At 41.0% G+C, this 12,574-nt stretch overlaps 1 protein-coding gene across 8 annotated transcripts in view; it reads right to left on the bottom strand.

The window, feature by feature from the left end:
• Positions 1–12,574, bottom strand: part of CHST9 (carbohydrate sulfotransferase 9) — a 135,901-nt gene that overhangs the window by 100,214 nt on the left and 23,113 nt on the right. For all 8 annotated transcript variants that reach the window (XM_074944464.1, XM_074944460.1, XM_074944459.1 and 5 more), the window contains exon 2: positions 7,791–8,005. In XM_074944464.1, coding sequence (XP_074800565.1) covers positions 7,791–7,911 — 121 coding nt within the window. In that variant the 5' untranslated portion in view covers positions 7,912–8,005. The remainder of the gene's footprint in view (positions 1–7,790; positions 8,006–12,574) is intronic.

Genomic DNA, 12,574 nt, shown 5'->3' with positions numbered 1-12,574 from the left:
CCCATCCATTTTTTTGCTTCGAGGGTATGAAAAACAGGAAAGTGATTTGAAGATGTCACACTGTTTCAATATATTCTCCAGATTCAACTCTGGCAAAGAGGTTACGTTGAGGACAATGAAACTGGCAGACAATCATCCGGGGGGGGGGGGGAGTTATGAAAAACAATTCAGTTAAATCCCATCCCATTATAGCAGTAAAGCTGTAGGTGCCTATTTCAAAAACATCTGTTCAGTTCATTCTGAACAAATGAAATCACGTGCCCAATGCTTCTACAGTATATTTAAAGATTATATCCCACCTCTTGTCATGTATTAGCTATTTTCAACTTCACATGAATGGATAACTATCCAGAATAGTAAGAATTGAAGCTATAATACAGGTGCTTAGGACACCCCACTTCCATTTCACTTGTCATATTTAAACACATATTGAATAAATGGCATTGAGAAAGCCACCAAGGCACTCAGATTACCTTCTCTTACACAGCAAGAACACGGGGACATCCAAGGAAATTAAAATCAACCATTTAGAACACAACCAAGCTGTGGAACTCCGCCACAATATGAGGAAAATAGCATAGTAGGCTCTAAGAGGACTACAACTTATGCCCAGTTACCATAAGGTTAAACAAAGTTAGAAGAAAGGTTTCAGGATAGTGGCCAACCAATAGATGTTTGGAATGCAGATGCAGTTTCCCCCACAAGGGACACGGTTGTTCTGCTTCATTATGGGGATTTTTACACTTTTTTTCTGAAATATCTGGTCCTGGCTGCTGCTGGAGACAGGATAAGACTCTAAGTTCATTAGGTCTGATCCAGTATGGCATTTCCTATATTTTTACTCTTAAGACTGTTACAATGCAAAGTATCAAACTCTACCCTTGATACAGATATTTGCCAAATACAGGAGTAGAAAAGTACTGTACAGCCTCCCTTCAGCATACATACATTTAATAGAGAAAAAGCCAACTCTGTTTTGATCTATATAGTGAAATTCATCCACTTATATCCTGTTCTCTCTGGGAGATTTTCCAATAGCACTATAACCTCCCTCAAAACAGCATTTACTGATCCCTTTAAATCCTCTCTTTCTGCCTCAAGCCATTACTGGTTCGATAAAAATTATGCACAGTGGGTATTTTGACAACAGGGATAAATACTGAATACTCCCAGAAGGGCAGCCTCAGTAGAAATGGGGCATTTCAAACCAGTAACTGAAGAATGGTTGACTACTGTATTACTGTTTTGCTCCTGCTGAGTTTGTAAGATAGACAGACAAAAAATGATCCCTATAAGCTACCCAAGACTCCTATTAGAGAAGTATTTCAAGCTTACTAAAAAGGATCTGGTTAAATTATTCACTGAAAATGTCTATTGCTAAGTTGGCCCTTTTTGCACACTGATCCTGGTTTCTACAATGATATTAGGTAGTCACAGACTAGTATATTTGGACAAATGTCACACAAAGGCTTTGTCATAACCATAAGGGTAGCATAAAATTCCTCCTTACCTGTAAGGGATTAAGAAGCTCAAATAACCTGGTTGGCACCTGATCAAAGGAACCAATGGGGACAAAAGATACTTTCAAATTGGGGGGGGGGGGGGAGGGAGGGAAGGCTTTTGTTTGTGCTCTTTGTTTACGTGGTTGTTCTCTCTTGGGACAGAGAGCCCAGACAGAAATCCATCTTCTCCAACCCATCCTAATCCAAGTCTCCAATATTGCAATCAGTATAGGTAAGCCAGGCAAGGCGGATTAGTTTATCTTTTGTTTTACGTGAATTTTCCCTGTGTTAAGAGGGAGGTTTATTCCTGTTTTCTGTAACTTTAAGGTTTTGCCCAGAGGGGGATCCTCTGTGTTTTGAATCTGAATACCCTGTAAAGTATTGTCCATCCTGATTTTACAGAGATGGATTTTTTCCTTCTTTTTTTTTTTTTTTTTTTTAAATAAAATCCTTCTTTTAAGAACCTGATTTTTCCATTGTTCCAAGACCCAGGGGTTTGCGTCTTTGATCATTTTGTAACCAATTGGTTAGGATACTAGTCTCAAGCCTCCCCAGGAAAGGAGGTGTGTAAGGCTTGGGGGGATATTTTGTCTCCAAGACGTCTCCCAAGTGGTCTCTTCCCTGATTCTTTGTTAAATCGCTTGGTGGTGGCAGCGTACCAGGTTTTAACCTAAGCTGGTAGAAATAAGCTTAGGGGGCTTTCATGCAGGTCTCCACATCTGTACCGTAGAGTTCAGGGTGTGGAAGGAACCTGGACATGGTGGCAGCTGTGGGATCATTTTGAACCAAAAGCACAGGCTGAAGAGGTTTTGGTTTTTTTTAAGCTGAGAGCAGCTAGAGGGTTTTCTGACTCTTTGCCTGGAGAAAGAGGTGTTTTTACAAAGGGATTTTTCTTTTCTGAGATGGAGTTCTCTCTACCTAAAGGCAGGGTAGTTAACCTCCTGCAGGGAAATTCACAAGTTTTTTTTTTTTTTCCCCCTAACTCTCGAGTATAGCTAGAGTTAAGCACAAGAAAGCAGGAACATGAGTACCAGTGAAGCAGCTACTAAACTAGAGCTGGCTAGACTGGAAGCAAAAGAGAAAGAAAACGGATGGAACTTAGACAATTAGAAATTAGTGAAGAAATTAGTGAACAAGAGAGCTATGGAGGCAAAAGAAAAAGAAATGGAGGAGAGGGGAAAAGAGAGGAAGCATGCACTGGAGATGGAGAAGGCAAGGGCTCAGCAGAATATACCAACCAACCCTAGCAATCCTTCTCCAGGTACTGCTTCCAATCCCAGAAAGTTGCCCACCGATAAGGCAGATGATGATACTGAGGCCTTCTTAGAAAACTTCGAAAGGGCCTGCCTTGGGTACAGCATCTCTACAGACCAATACATGGTAGAGTTGAGACCGCAGCTCAGTGGATCTTTAGCAGAGGTGGCGGCTGAAATGCCTAAGGAACACATGAATAGTTATGAACTTTTTAAAACCCAGGCGAGAGTCAGAATGGGGCTAACGCCCGAGCATTCCCGTCGGCAGTTCAGAGCCCTAAGGTGGAAACCAGACGTGTCATTTACCTGACATGCCTACCACATTGTGAAACATTGGGATGCCTGGATAACAGGAGCAAGTGTTAAATCTCCAGAAGATTACCCTTCCAAATGCAAATGGAGCAGTTCTTAGAGGGTGTTCCTGAGGAAAAAGAAAGGTAAAAATCATCTCTGTAAAAATCAGGATGGAAAATACTTTACAGGGTATTCAGATTCAAAACACAGAGGATCCCTCTTTGGGCAAAACCTTAAAGTTACAGAAAACAGGAATAAACCTCCCTCTTAACACAGAGAAAATTCACATAAAACAAAAGATAAACTAATCCGCCTTGCCTGGCTTACTTATACTGATTGCAATATTGGAGACTTGGATTAGGATGGGTTGGAGAAGATGGATTTCTGTCTGGGCTCTCTCAGTCCCAAGAGAGAACAACCACGTAAACAAAGAGCACAAACAAAAGCCTTTCCCCCCTCCCACCCGCAAGATTTGAAAGTATCTTTTGTCCCCATTGGTTCCTTTGGTCAGGTGCCAACCAGGTTATTTGAGCTTCTTAACCCCTTACAGGTAAGGAGGAATTTTAGGCTACCCTTATGGTTATGACAGGCTTATTCATGAATTATTTGCTTTGGCAGTTCATGGTGTGTGATTGGTCATCTAAGTCACATGATACTGTTTCTGCTCCCTGATTAGATTGTCTTTTAATAAAAGCTTAACAAATGAGAAATACTAAATCTAATCCTTTAGGTATGTATCCCCCTGCTATCTGGAGGTTCCAGATAAGAACAGGTTTCTCCAGTCCTTAAGGATCTGCCTATTAATGTGGCTGAACCATGAACAGTCTATAGGAGCAAGGAGCCTGACTGACATGCCCTGGGTAGCCTGCATAAGATTGAGACTGCCCAGGCATGAGTGATGGGTAGAGCTAGGCAGAAAAAGATGTTCTATTCTGCAGAGGAAATCAATATTTTGAAATATTGTTTTGTTCAGATTTTGAATGAGAAACCAAAAATTTCAGAAGTCTCCATAAAAAGGAATCAAGCCCCAGGTCCTAGGCAGTCCATGTGGTGTGCTGCTGGGTGAGTGAGCTTGCAGGAAACCAGGCACTCTTGTGATGGAACCCTGCCTCGGTTCTGGAATTTTGTGGAAGTTGAACCATCTTGGTGAAACATTTTGATTTTGACAAATTGGCAAATTCTTCTAAAAATGTTTTGGCAGAATTTTTTTGATCAGCTTTATTGCTGAGCCCAGACAGAGCGGGAGTTGTGGAGAAGAAAGTTAACTGCAGGGAGTCTGACTGCAGCAGGAGGGGACACAGCTTCTCTGATGCTCTAGAAGGGAAGGAGAGAAGCATATAGAGAGCCCAGATTCGTCTCAGGTGAGCTACAAAGCCACCAAGGAGGGAGGAATAAGTGGACTTTTCCATCCTCAGGAACCAGTGGTGCTCCAGGAGAGGGCATATGGCATAACTTTCCAGATGAATCATGCGTTCTGAAGTCCAAGGAAATTCAGCATTCATGTATGTTTTCATGACCACCAACCACACACTGGAATACTTGCCAACAATGAGCAATATAACCCTATTAAAAAAACAACAATGAAACCAAGCTGCCAAACTTACAGCATCTATTCACGAATTATTTTGTAGTCTTCAGCCAGCTGTACTTATTGACTAAGCCACATTAATTCATGTCAGGAGCCAGACATCAACTAAGAGGAGAAATTTTGGAATTAAGGATCCTAACTGTATGTTTTGGAATGCTGGTGTGGTAACTTTGCAGGGCTGGTGTGCAAGAGTGCGATGGTATAGTGCTCATACACCCTGGTGAACTGAGGGTTAAAGAATAGCTCTGGGCCCAGAAGGCCCTGCCCAGCCACAGCCGCTTGGCATGCTCACATTGGAGGTGGGGCTCAAAATGGAGCAGCTCAGCTCAGTCTGGGTGCACAAAGTCCTGAACAGCAAGCTCCTGCAGAGAAGCTGCTGGGGCTCCATCTGGCAGAGATCAGGCCCCACTGCTGAGCGGCCATAAGTCCTTTACCCCATGGAGACCAGGAACGATGGACTGCCACTAATAAAGGAAGACCCTTCGGAGCACAGAGAACTCCAGAAGGAATCCAGAAACAGACCAGTGGCATTGACGGAGGAACAAAAGCCAAGGTAGGAAGCGGCCCAGGCATAAGGGCACCTGCCCCTCAGCCACACAGCTCAGCTATTATTCACAGGGTCTTTAAATTTAAAGAACAACATTAAGAAATAGCTACTACATTTCAATTCATGCCACAATACTTGATGTTTTCTCTGAAGTACATCAGATGGCATGGAGAATGGGCCAAACCCAGTAATCCTTACTCAGGCAAAACTCACACTGACATCACATAAAAGGCCACACTTCAAGACTGTTGTATACATGTTGGCTTCAATGGAAGTTCTGCCCAGGTAAGGCCGGTAGCCATGCAGGGAACCCCTCAGGCACTGATGCCTCAGCACACTAGTGCTGTGCTACCCCATACAGCTCTCTGCTCAGTTCAATCCAGCACACCAGGCAACAGAGCTCTAGTAATCTAAGATAAGTGTAGGGGGCATACTTACCCTCACCCTCTGGAAGGCCTTCATCCTCTCTTACTGAAGACAGTATGATGCACCTGCTCAGTCCTATCAGACAGTCCCTTCTGGCAAACCAGAGGAGATGGCTCCTGAAAGAAGCTGCTTCTGAGACCCCTTTAGCTACTATTCTTCCCCTTTCCTTGCTGTACAAAAGGGCAGGGAGCATGAACTGAAAGAGCAAAAAGATGATTCCAGGTGCACAGAGCAGTGGGAGAGAGGAGCAGAGGACAGAAGAGTAGAGTACATGGTGGAGTTGGAAGCTGAGATCACTGAATCAACAGATGGCTCAGGAAGGATTTGAGATTAGCGAGTTACTTTCTAAACTGGGTTTCCTGAGAGGTGAGAGTGACAGAGCAAGTGTGAAAAGCTAAATCAGAGTGGACACAGAGGTGCTTGGGGAAGATGAAGTCAAGAGGACATTCATAAGGCAAATGTGGGAGTCATAGCACTATTGAAAAATGAAAGATGTGAGGGGCTAGTGAGTGAGTGAGATCAAGCCATAGAAGAACATGGAGTTATGTCCGGTGTGAGCACACATGAGCACTTGGAGAAAGAGGAGAGATAGCAAAGAGTGTATTCTAATGAGGAAAAAAAATGATTAGAGTGGAAGTAAATATCTAACCTGTAACCTATCAGGGGACAGAGTGCTAATGAACATGTAGTTTTCTGCTTCCCTACAAAAATCCAGGTCTGGTTAGGAGGCATGTAACACCACAGCTAGGAGAGCCTTTGAAACCGGAGTAGAACATTTATATTAGCAATAATGTGAAGTTTAGCAGATGCTCCAGCAATGTACCAGGCTTCAATTAAGATATACCAGGAAACTGAATGCTCAGTGCTGTAGGAGCAGATAATCTTCTAAACTCAAACCTAGCCAGTTTTCAGTCACATAGCAGCTGCATGCAGACATGACACTTGTACATTTTGAGCAGGGCACTGCAAAGGCTAAAACCAGTTCTGCCTACAGCAAAAACATTTGTCCCTAAAGGCTCTTAGCGTGACAGTTCCAAAGGGTGCACAAAGCATGCTTTACATTTTTTTAAACAAAACAAAAAACACAGTCATTTGCAGACTAAGAACCTCTAGCTGTCTTACTAGCAGCACGCTGCTACTGATATGATTAAAGAAGCACACAAAATCTTTGATAGTTGTCAACTTGGAACTTCCCAAAACCAAGCTAGTTCATTGCCAAAAAGCCACAGGTATACAGACAATAAAGTAAAAAATCCAGTTGAAGAGTAAATTCAATATCCATATTAAAGTAATCTCAAATTGCACTGTATGTCCACAAATGTTTCAAATTGTTTTACTTAGTAGCAACATTTAAGCGACCATATTTTTAGAAGAGAGATCATAATCAGGGACAGTAAACAGCAGGGAGGTACTGTAAAGGAGATACAGGTGTTTGGAATAAAAAGAGTTGCTTTTTAAATTGGGGGCGGGAGGGCTCAGGGTTGAGGGGAGAGAAGGGAAGGGAGGACTTAAAACCTTCTCTTCGCAAGACAACGTGTCACTCAGATGAAACTCAGAGAAAGCCAAAAACTGTTTTACAGCTGTATGATGAGTTAGTACAACAGTGGCACTCCTGCCATAGTGGAACACTGCCTGCATTTGTGTTTATTTATGCAGAACACTTAGGGCACGTCCACACTTACTGGGATCGATGCTGCGGCGATCGATGCACCGGGGGTTGATTTGGTGGGTCTAGTGAATACCCGCTAAATGGACTGCGGATCGCTCTCCTGTCGATTCCAGTACCAGAATGAGAGGAATAAGGTAAATCAATGGGAGAGAGTTTCTCCCGTTGATGCAGCGCGGTGTAGATACTGCAGTAAATTGACCTAAGCTACGTCGACTCCAGCTACATTATTCACATAGCCGGAGTTGCGTAACTTAGGTCGACTTACCCCCGTAGTGTAGACAAGGCCTTAGGTAGCAGCAAAAGATGCTTGATAAATGCAAGTCATAGCATGGGGCAATTCCTTGGTACGTATGCTGATTGCTGCATTGTAGTATAAAGTGTTACGGTCCCAATTCCGCTGCCCTCCCTCCCCATAAAAAATCCACACCACACCCTCTCAACAAATCATTCTTTTAGCTTAAAGCAGCAACTTAAAGCAATGGAGGCAATACAGTTAAGAAAGCTATTTTACCTGTATGATGCTCTTCAATCCAGGCCTGCAGGTACATGAAGAGGAGTAGACCTGCTACTCCAAACATCAATATAGTCACAAAGACTTGTCTCAGGTTCATGACCCTGTCAGAGGGCTGCATTTCAGCTCCTTTCAGAAAGGTGCATGATTCACTTTCCAATAGGTTCTTAATTTAGCTGTATCATCTTTAGCATCCTTTCCTTTGAGACAGCAACCTGAAATAAAAAAGGACATAAGAACTAACTATGTCTCTTAAGTGGCTTTTCTTCAGGAGAACCTGTGTAAATATAAAGCATAATGGTTATGTAAGCTACTAAGCAAGGGGCACTGGCAACACTTGAGTTTATGTCCATAGTCCTAACAATTTTTCCATAAGACTCACACTTCCCGAATGAATCTCAAAGACAATTTTTTTTTTTTTTTTTTTTTTGGAGTGAAGGCAAAAATCCATTACATAAAGCCAGAGTTCATGCTCTGTGAATGTGCAATATGGAGAGTCAAGGGAGAGGGAGGAAATCAACCCCAAAACCTGAAGTCAAGACCAGAGGCTGACACACAGCTCCCCACAATGTCATTTCATCCTCTTAGCTCTAAAACTAAAGGACATAGCTCCTCCATACCAGTTGTGGAGAATGTTGGGTTACTAAATCCATGCAGTTGAGAATATTGTAGCTCCTCTTCTTGCTCCATTCCAGTCTTTTATAGACTACATAAGGCAAGTGTGAGGACCCTTTCCACAGCAAGTAAGGGATAGACTCACCCTTGCACAGCTGGTGTGCCCACAGTCCCCCATTGCAGCCCCTACCTGGAGTTTATTAGTAACTGATATACAAGGTCTTTCACTGGCCCCCCACATCACAGCAGGGATTTCACCCTCCATCATTCAGTTACTTGAGGTCAAATGTAGCCTTCTCTAAACCAATAAGAACCTATATCAGATTATATAACAGCCTGAAGTGACGAGAACTAATGGAATTTTGAATCTGGCCACTTTGCAATCATTACGAATATATGGGGAGGGAGAAGAGAAAGAGGCTAAAAGCCTGAGTCTTGCCACCAACTTCCCTGGTAGCAGAATCAAGCCCAAAGCTTGGCTGAAAAAATCTTATTTCTTGTATGGCACAGAGCCACAGGAGAAGGAAATTGTTCCTTTAGCAACTAGCACCTGCCACTGAAAAGCTGATGTTAAGAGTTCATAAAAGTAAGGTACAAAAGGTTTTGTACAATATAATTGTAAAGCTTCTTAAAGTGCATTAGGATGTGCTGGATTCTGAAAGCAATGGAGTACAATGTAGAAGTACATGTTAAATTAGATTGCAGCGCAAATAAAAATATTCTGAAATTCAGTACAATGAAGCTCTTGTAAATGAATATCTGATAAAAGACACTTTTAGCAGACTAAATCAAAACTATAATGAAAACTTAAGCTTTCAGATGACACGAGTAACCAACTGAAGCAGTGTTTTAAATGAGAGCTCTGTTAAAGGAATAAGTCTATTCCTAGTGTGTGCATGTTTGTGGAAACAAAAAAGTAGCAGGTATTTAACAAGTTATACTTGCATGACAAAAGCATTATATATGCTTTCCAGAGAAATCCAGAGCTTCATGTGTTTCACAAAAAGAGAGAGAAAATATGAACCTATTTCAATAACTCAGTGCTTGCAGACATATAAACTTTGACTTTATTGCGTATGAAAGCTTAATCTTTCACCTGGCATATTTTAGTATGGATATACCTATTGTTTAGAGGAAGCTCATGTTAAATTCTAAATGTAAAGTGATGTTCAGAACTTGAAAATACCATGTCAAATATTTTTTTCCTTTAAATTCTGTGCCATTAAAGTTAGGGCTGTCAATTAATCAAAGTTAATTTTTTGAGTTATTTGCGTGAGTTAACGGCGATTAAAAAAATTAATCACGATTGACCGCACTGTTAAACAATAGAATACCAACTGAAATTTATTAAATATTTTTGGATGTTTTCTACATTTTCACATATATTGATTTCTATTACAACACAGAATACAAAGAGTACAGTGCTCACTTTAAATTATTTTTTATTACAAATATTTGCACTGTAAAAATGATAAAGAAATAGTATTTTTCAATTCACCCCATACAAGTACTGTAGTGCAATCTCATAATCATGAAAGCGTAACTTACAAATGTAGATTTTTTTGGTTACATAACTGCACTCAAAAACAAAACAATGTAAAACCTTAGCACCTACAAGTCTACTCAGTCCTATTTCTTGTTCAGCCAATTGCTAAGACAAACAAGTTTGTTTACATTTACGGAAGACACTGCTGACTGCTTCTTATTTAAAATATCACCTGAAAGTGAGAACAGGCATTTCCATAACACTTTTGTAGCCGGCGTTGCAAGGTATTTACGTGCCAGATATGCTAAACATTCATATGCCCCTTCATGCTTCGGCCACCATTCTAGAGGACATGCTTCCATGCTGATGATGCTTGTTAAAAAATAATGCGTTAATTAAATTAGTGACTGAACTCCTTGGGGGAGAATTGTATGTCTCCAGTTCTGTTTTACCCACATTCTGGCATATATTTCATGTTATAGCAGTCTCGCATGATGACCCAGCACATGTTCATTTTAAGAACGCTTTCACAGCATATTTGACAAAACACAAAAAAGGTACTAATGTGAGATTTCTAAAGATAGGTACAGCACTCGACCAAGGTTTAAGAATCTCAAGTGCCTTCCAAAATCTGAGAGGGATGAGGTGTGGAGAATGCTTTCAGAAGTCTTAAAACAGCAACACTCCAATGCGGAAACTACAGAACCCCAACTACCAAAAAAGAAAATCAGCCTTCTGTTGGTGGCATCTGACTCAGATGATGAAAATGAACAAGGGTTGGTCCGCTCTGCTTTGGATCATTATCAAGCAGAACCTGGCATCAGCATGGACACACGTATTCTGGAATGGTGGTTGAAGCATGAAGGGACATATGAATCTGTAGCGCATCTGGCATGTAAATATCTTGCGATGCCAGCTACAACAGTGCAATGCGAACACCCGTTCTCACTTTCAGGTGACATTGTAAAAAGACCTGGGCAGCATTATCTCCTGCAAATTGTAACCAAACTCGTTTATCTGAGCGATTGGCTGAAGTAGGACCGAGTGGACTTGTAGGTTCTAAAGTTTTACATTGTTTTATTTTTGAATGCGGTAATTTTTTGTACATAATTCTACATTTGTAAGTTCAACTTTCATTATAAAGAGATTGCGCTACAGTATTTATATTAGGTGAATTGAAATATACTATTTCTTTTGTTTTTTACAGTGCAAATATTTGTAATCAAAAAATAAATATAAACTGAGTACTGGACACTTTGTATTGTGTTCTAATTGAAATCAATATATTTGAAAATGTAGAACACATCCAAAAATATTTAAATAAGTGGTATTCTATTATTAACAGTGTGATTAATTGCAGAATTAATCGTGATTAATTTTTAATCACTTGACAGCCCTAATTAAAATATAATCCTTCGTAAAGTACCATGAAAACTGCTTCCAAACCTGTTAGCTTAAATTTAAGCTATATCTCAATGTCATATTTGCCATTTTATGCATTATACCTATGAAGAACGTAGATGCCTAGACACAAGTGTGACAGACACCATTTTGAACTTATACTCTGGCTGATTTTTTTTGTATATGGCATGAAACAACTAGTTCAGACATGGAACTCTGTAGGAAGCCAATTAAGTAGCTTTATTTCATAGTATTCCTTTCTGGTTAACTAACATGCAGAGCTGTCATCTCCCGCTGTGGAAGCTATTTCCACTTCCAGCTACAGATATGGTACACTGCCTGGATATTAGTAGTCAGAAACTGGTGGAAGGAGAAACCAGTGCTCCCTCCTTTATATGCAGCATGTTTTTAGTGTGAACTGCTTCTAGAATGGTGGGGAAGGTGGGGTCCAACTCCTCCATTCTTTTAACTAGGAGGCTCTTTCCATTCAACCCCTTTCCCGATGGTGCTCCTAGTGTTCTCACCTCTTCAGGCTCTTTGGGGTGGAGGAGGAGGGGAGACCCAGAACAAGCCTACTTATTGTTGCCACTCCCTGTACCTGAACTTTAGTTACTAAAACGAATGTGCTGTATTCAGATCCATAGGATTAGCTCTGACAAACAGATAGAAGCCTGCTTCATAAAGAGTTTGGATCCCTTCCTGGTTATAAGGAGAAAATTAATTCAATCGCCCACAGAAAGCTGTGTTATTTGCACAACATTGATATTAGTTTGGATAAGAACTCAGAACAAAACAAGTAACATTGTTTGATGCTCAGAAAGTCTGAACCTATAATGGTAAGAAACATGTTCTCTAGCAGTTACCAAACCCTGAGCTTTTTTGGTAAAGTTATTTGGGATGCATAGCTGTGTGTGTCTTACTACAATAAAGACAAACAACCTGAATACATGCACTGAATGGGAATTTCTCTCACACATAACTAAACGTGCAGTTTTCTTGCTTTTCCTTCCAGTCTCTTTTTCTCTGATCATATGGGAGTGGCTGTAATCAAACCACTCGGGAATTAATGCTATATTTGGGGTCTACAAGAGAGACTTTATTAGGCGCCTTAGGTGAAATTGTGCCTCCAATGTCTTGTGCTGCCAGTTCAGCCCCTTTCAGTGACACAGTTCAAGCATGTAGGAAGATACCTAGTATTACTTCTGATGATACCAGATTAAGGTAGTCCATTAGCAAAAAAAGCAAACATCTTGCTCTTGGCACAATTTCTGGTTTGAGGTTG

Source organism: Natator depressus, chromosome 2 (assembly GCF_965152275.1).
Source record: "Natator depressus isolate rNatDep1 chromosome 2, rNatDep2.hap1, whole genome shotgun sequence".
NCBI classification, from domain to species: domain Eukaryota; kingdom Metazoa; phylum Chordata; order Testudines; family Cheloniidae; genus Natator; species Natator depressus.
Note: the sequence above shows the minus strand (reverse complement) of the source record. Positions and strands in the feature narration are given on the sequence as shown.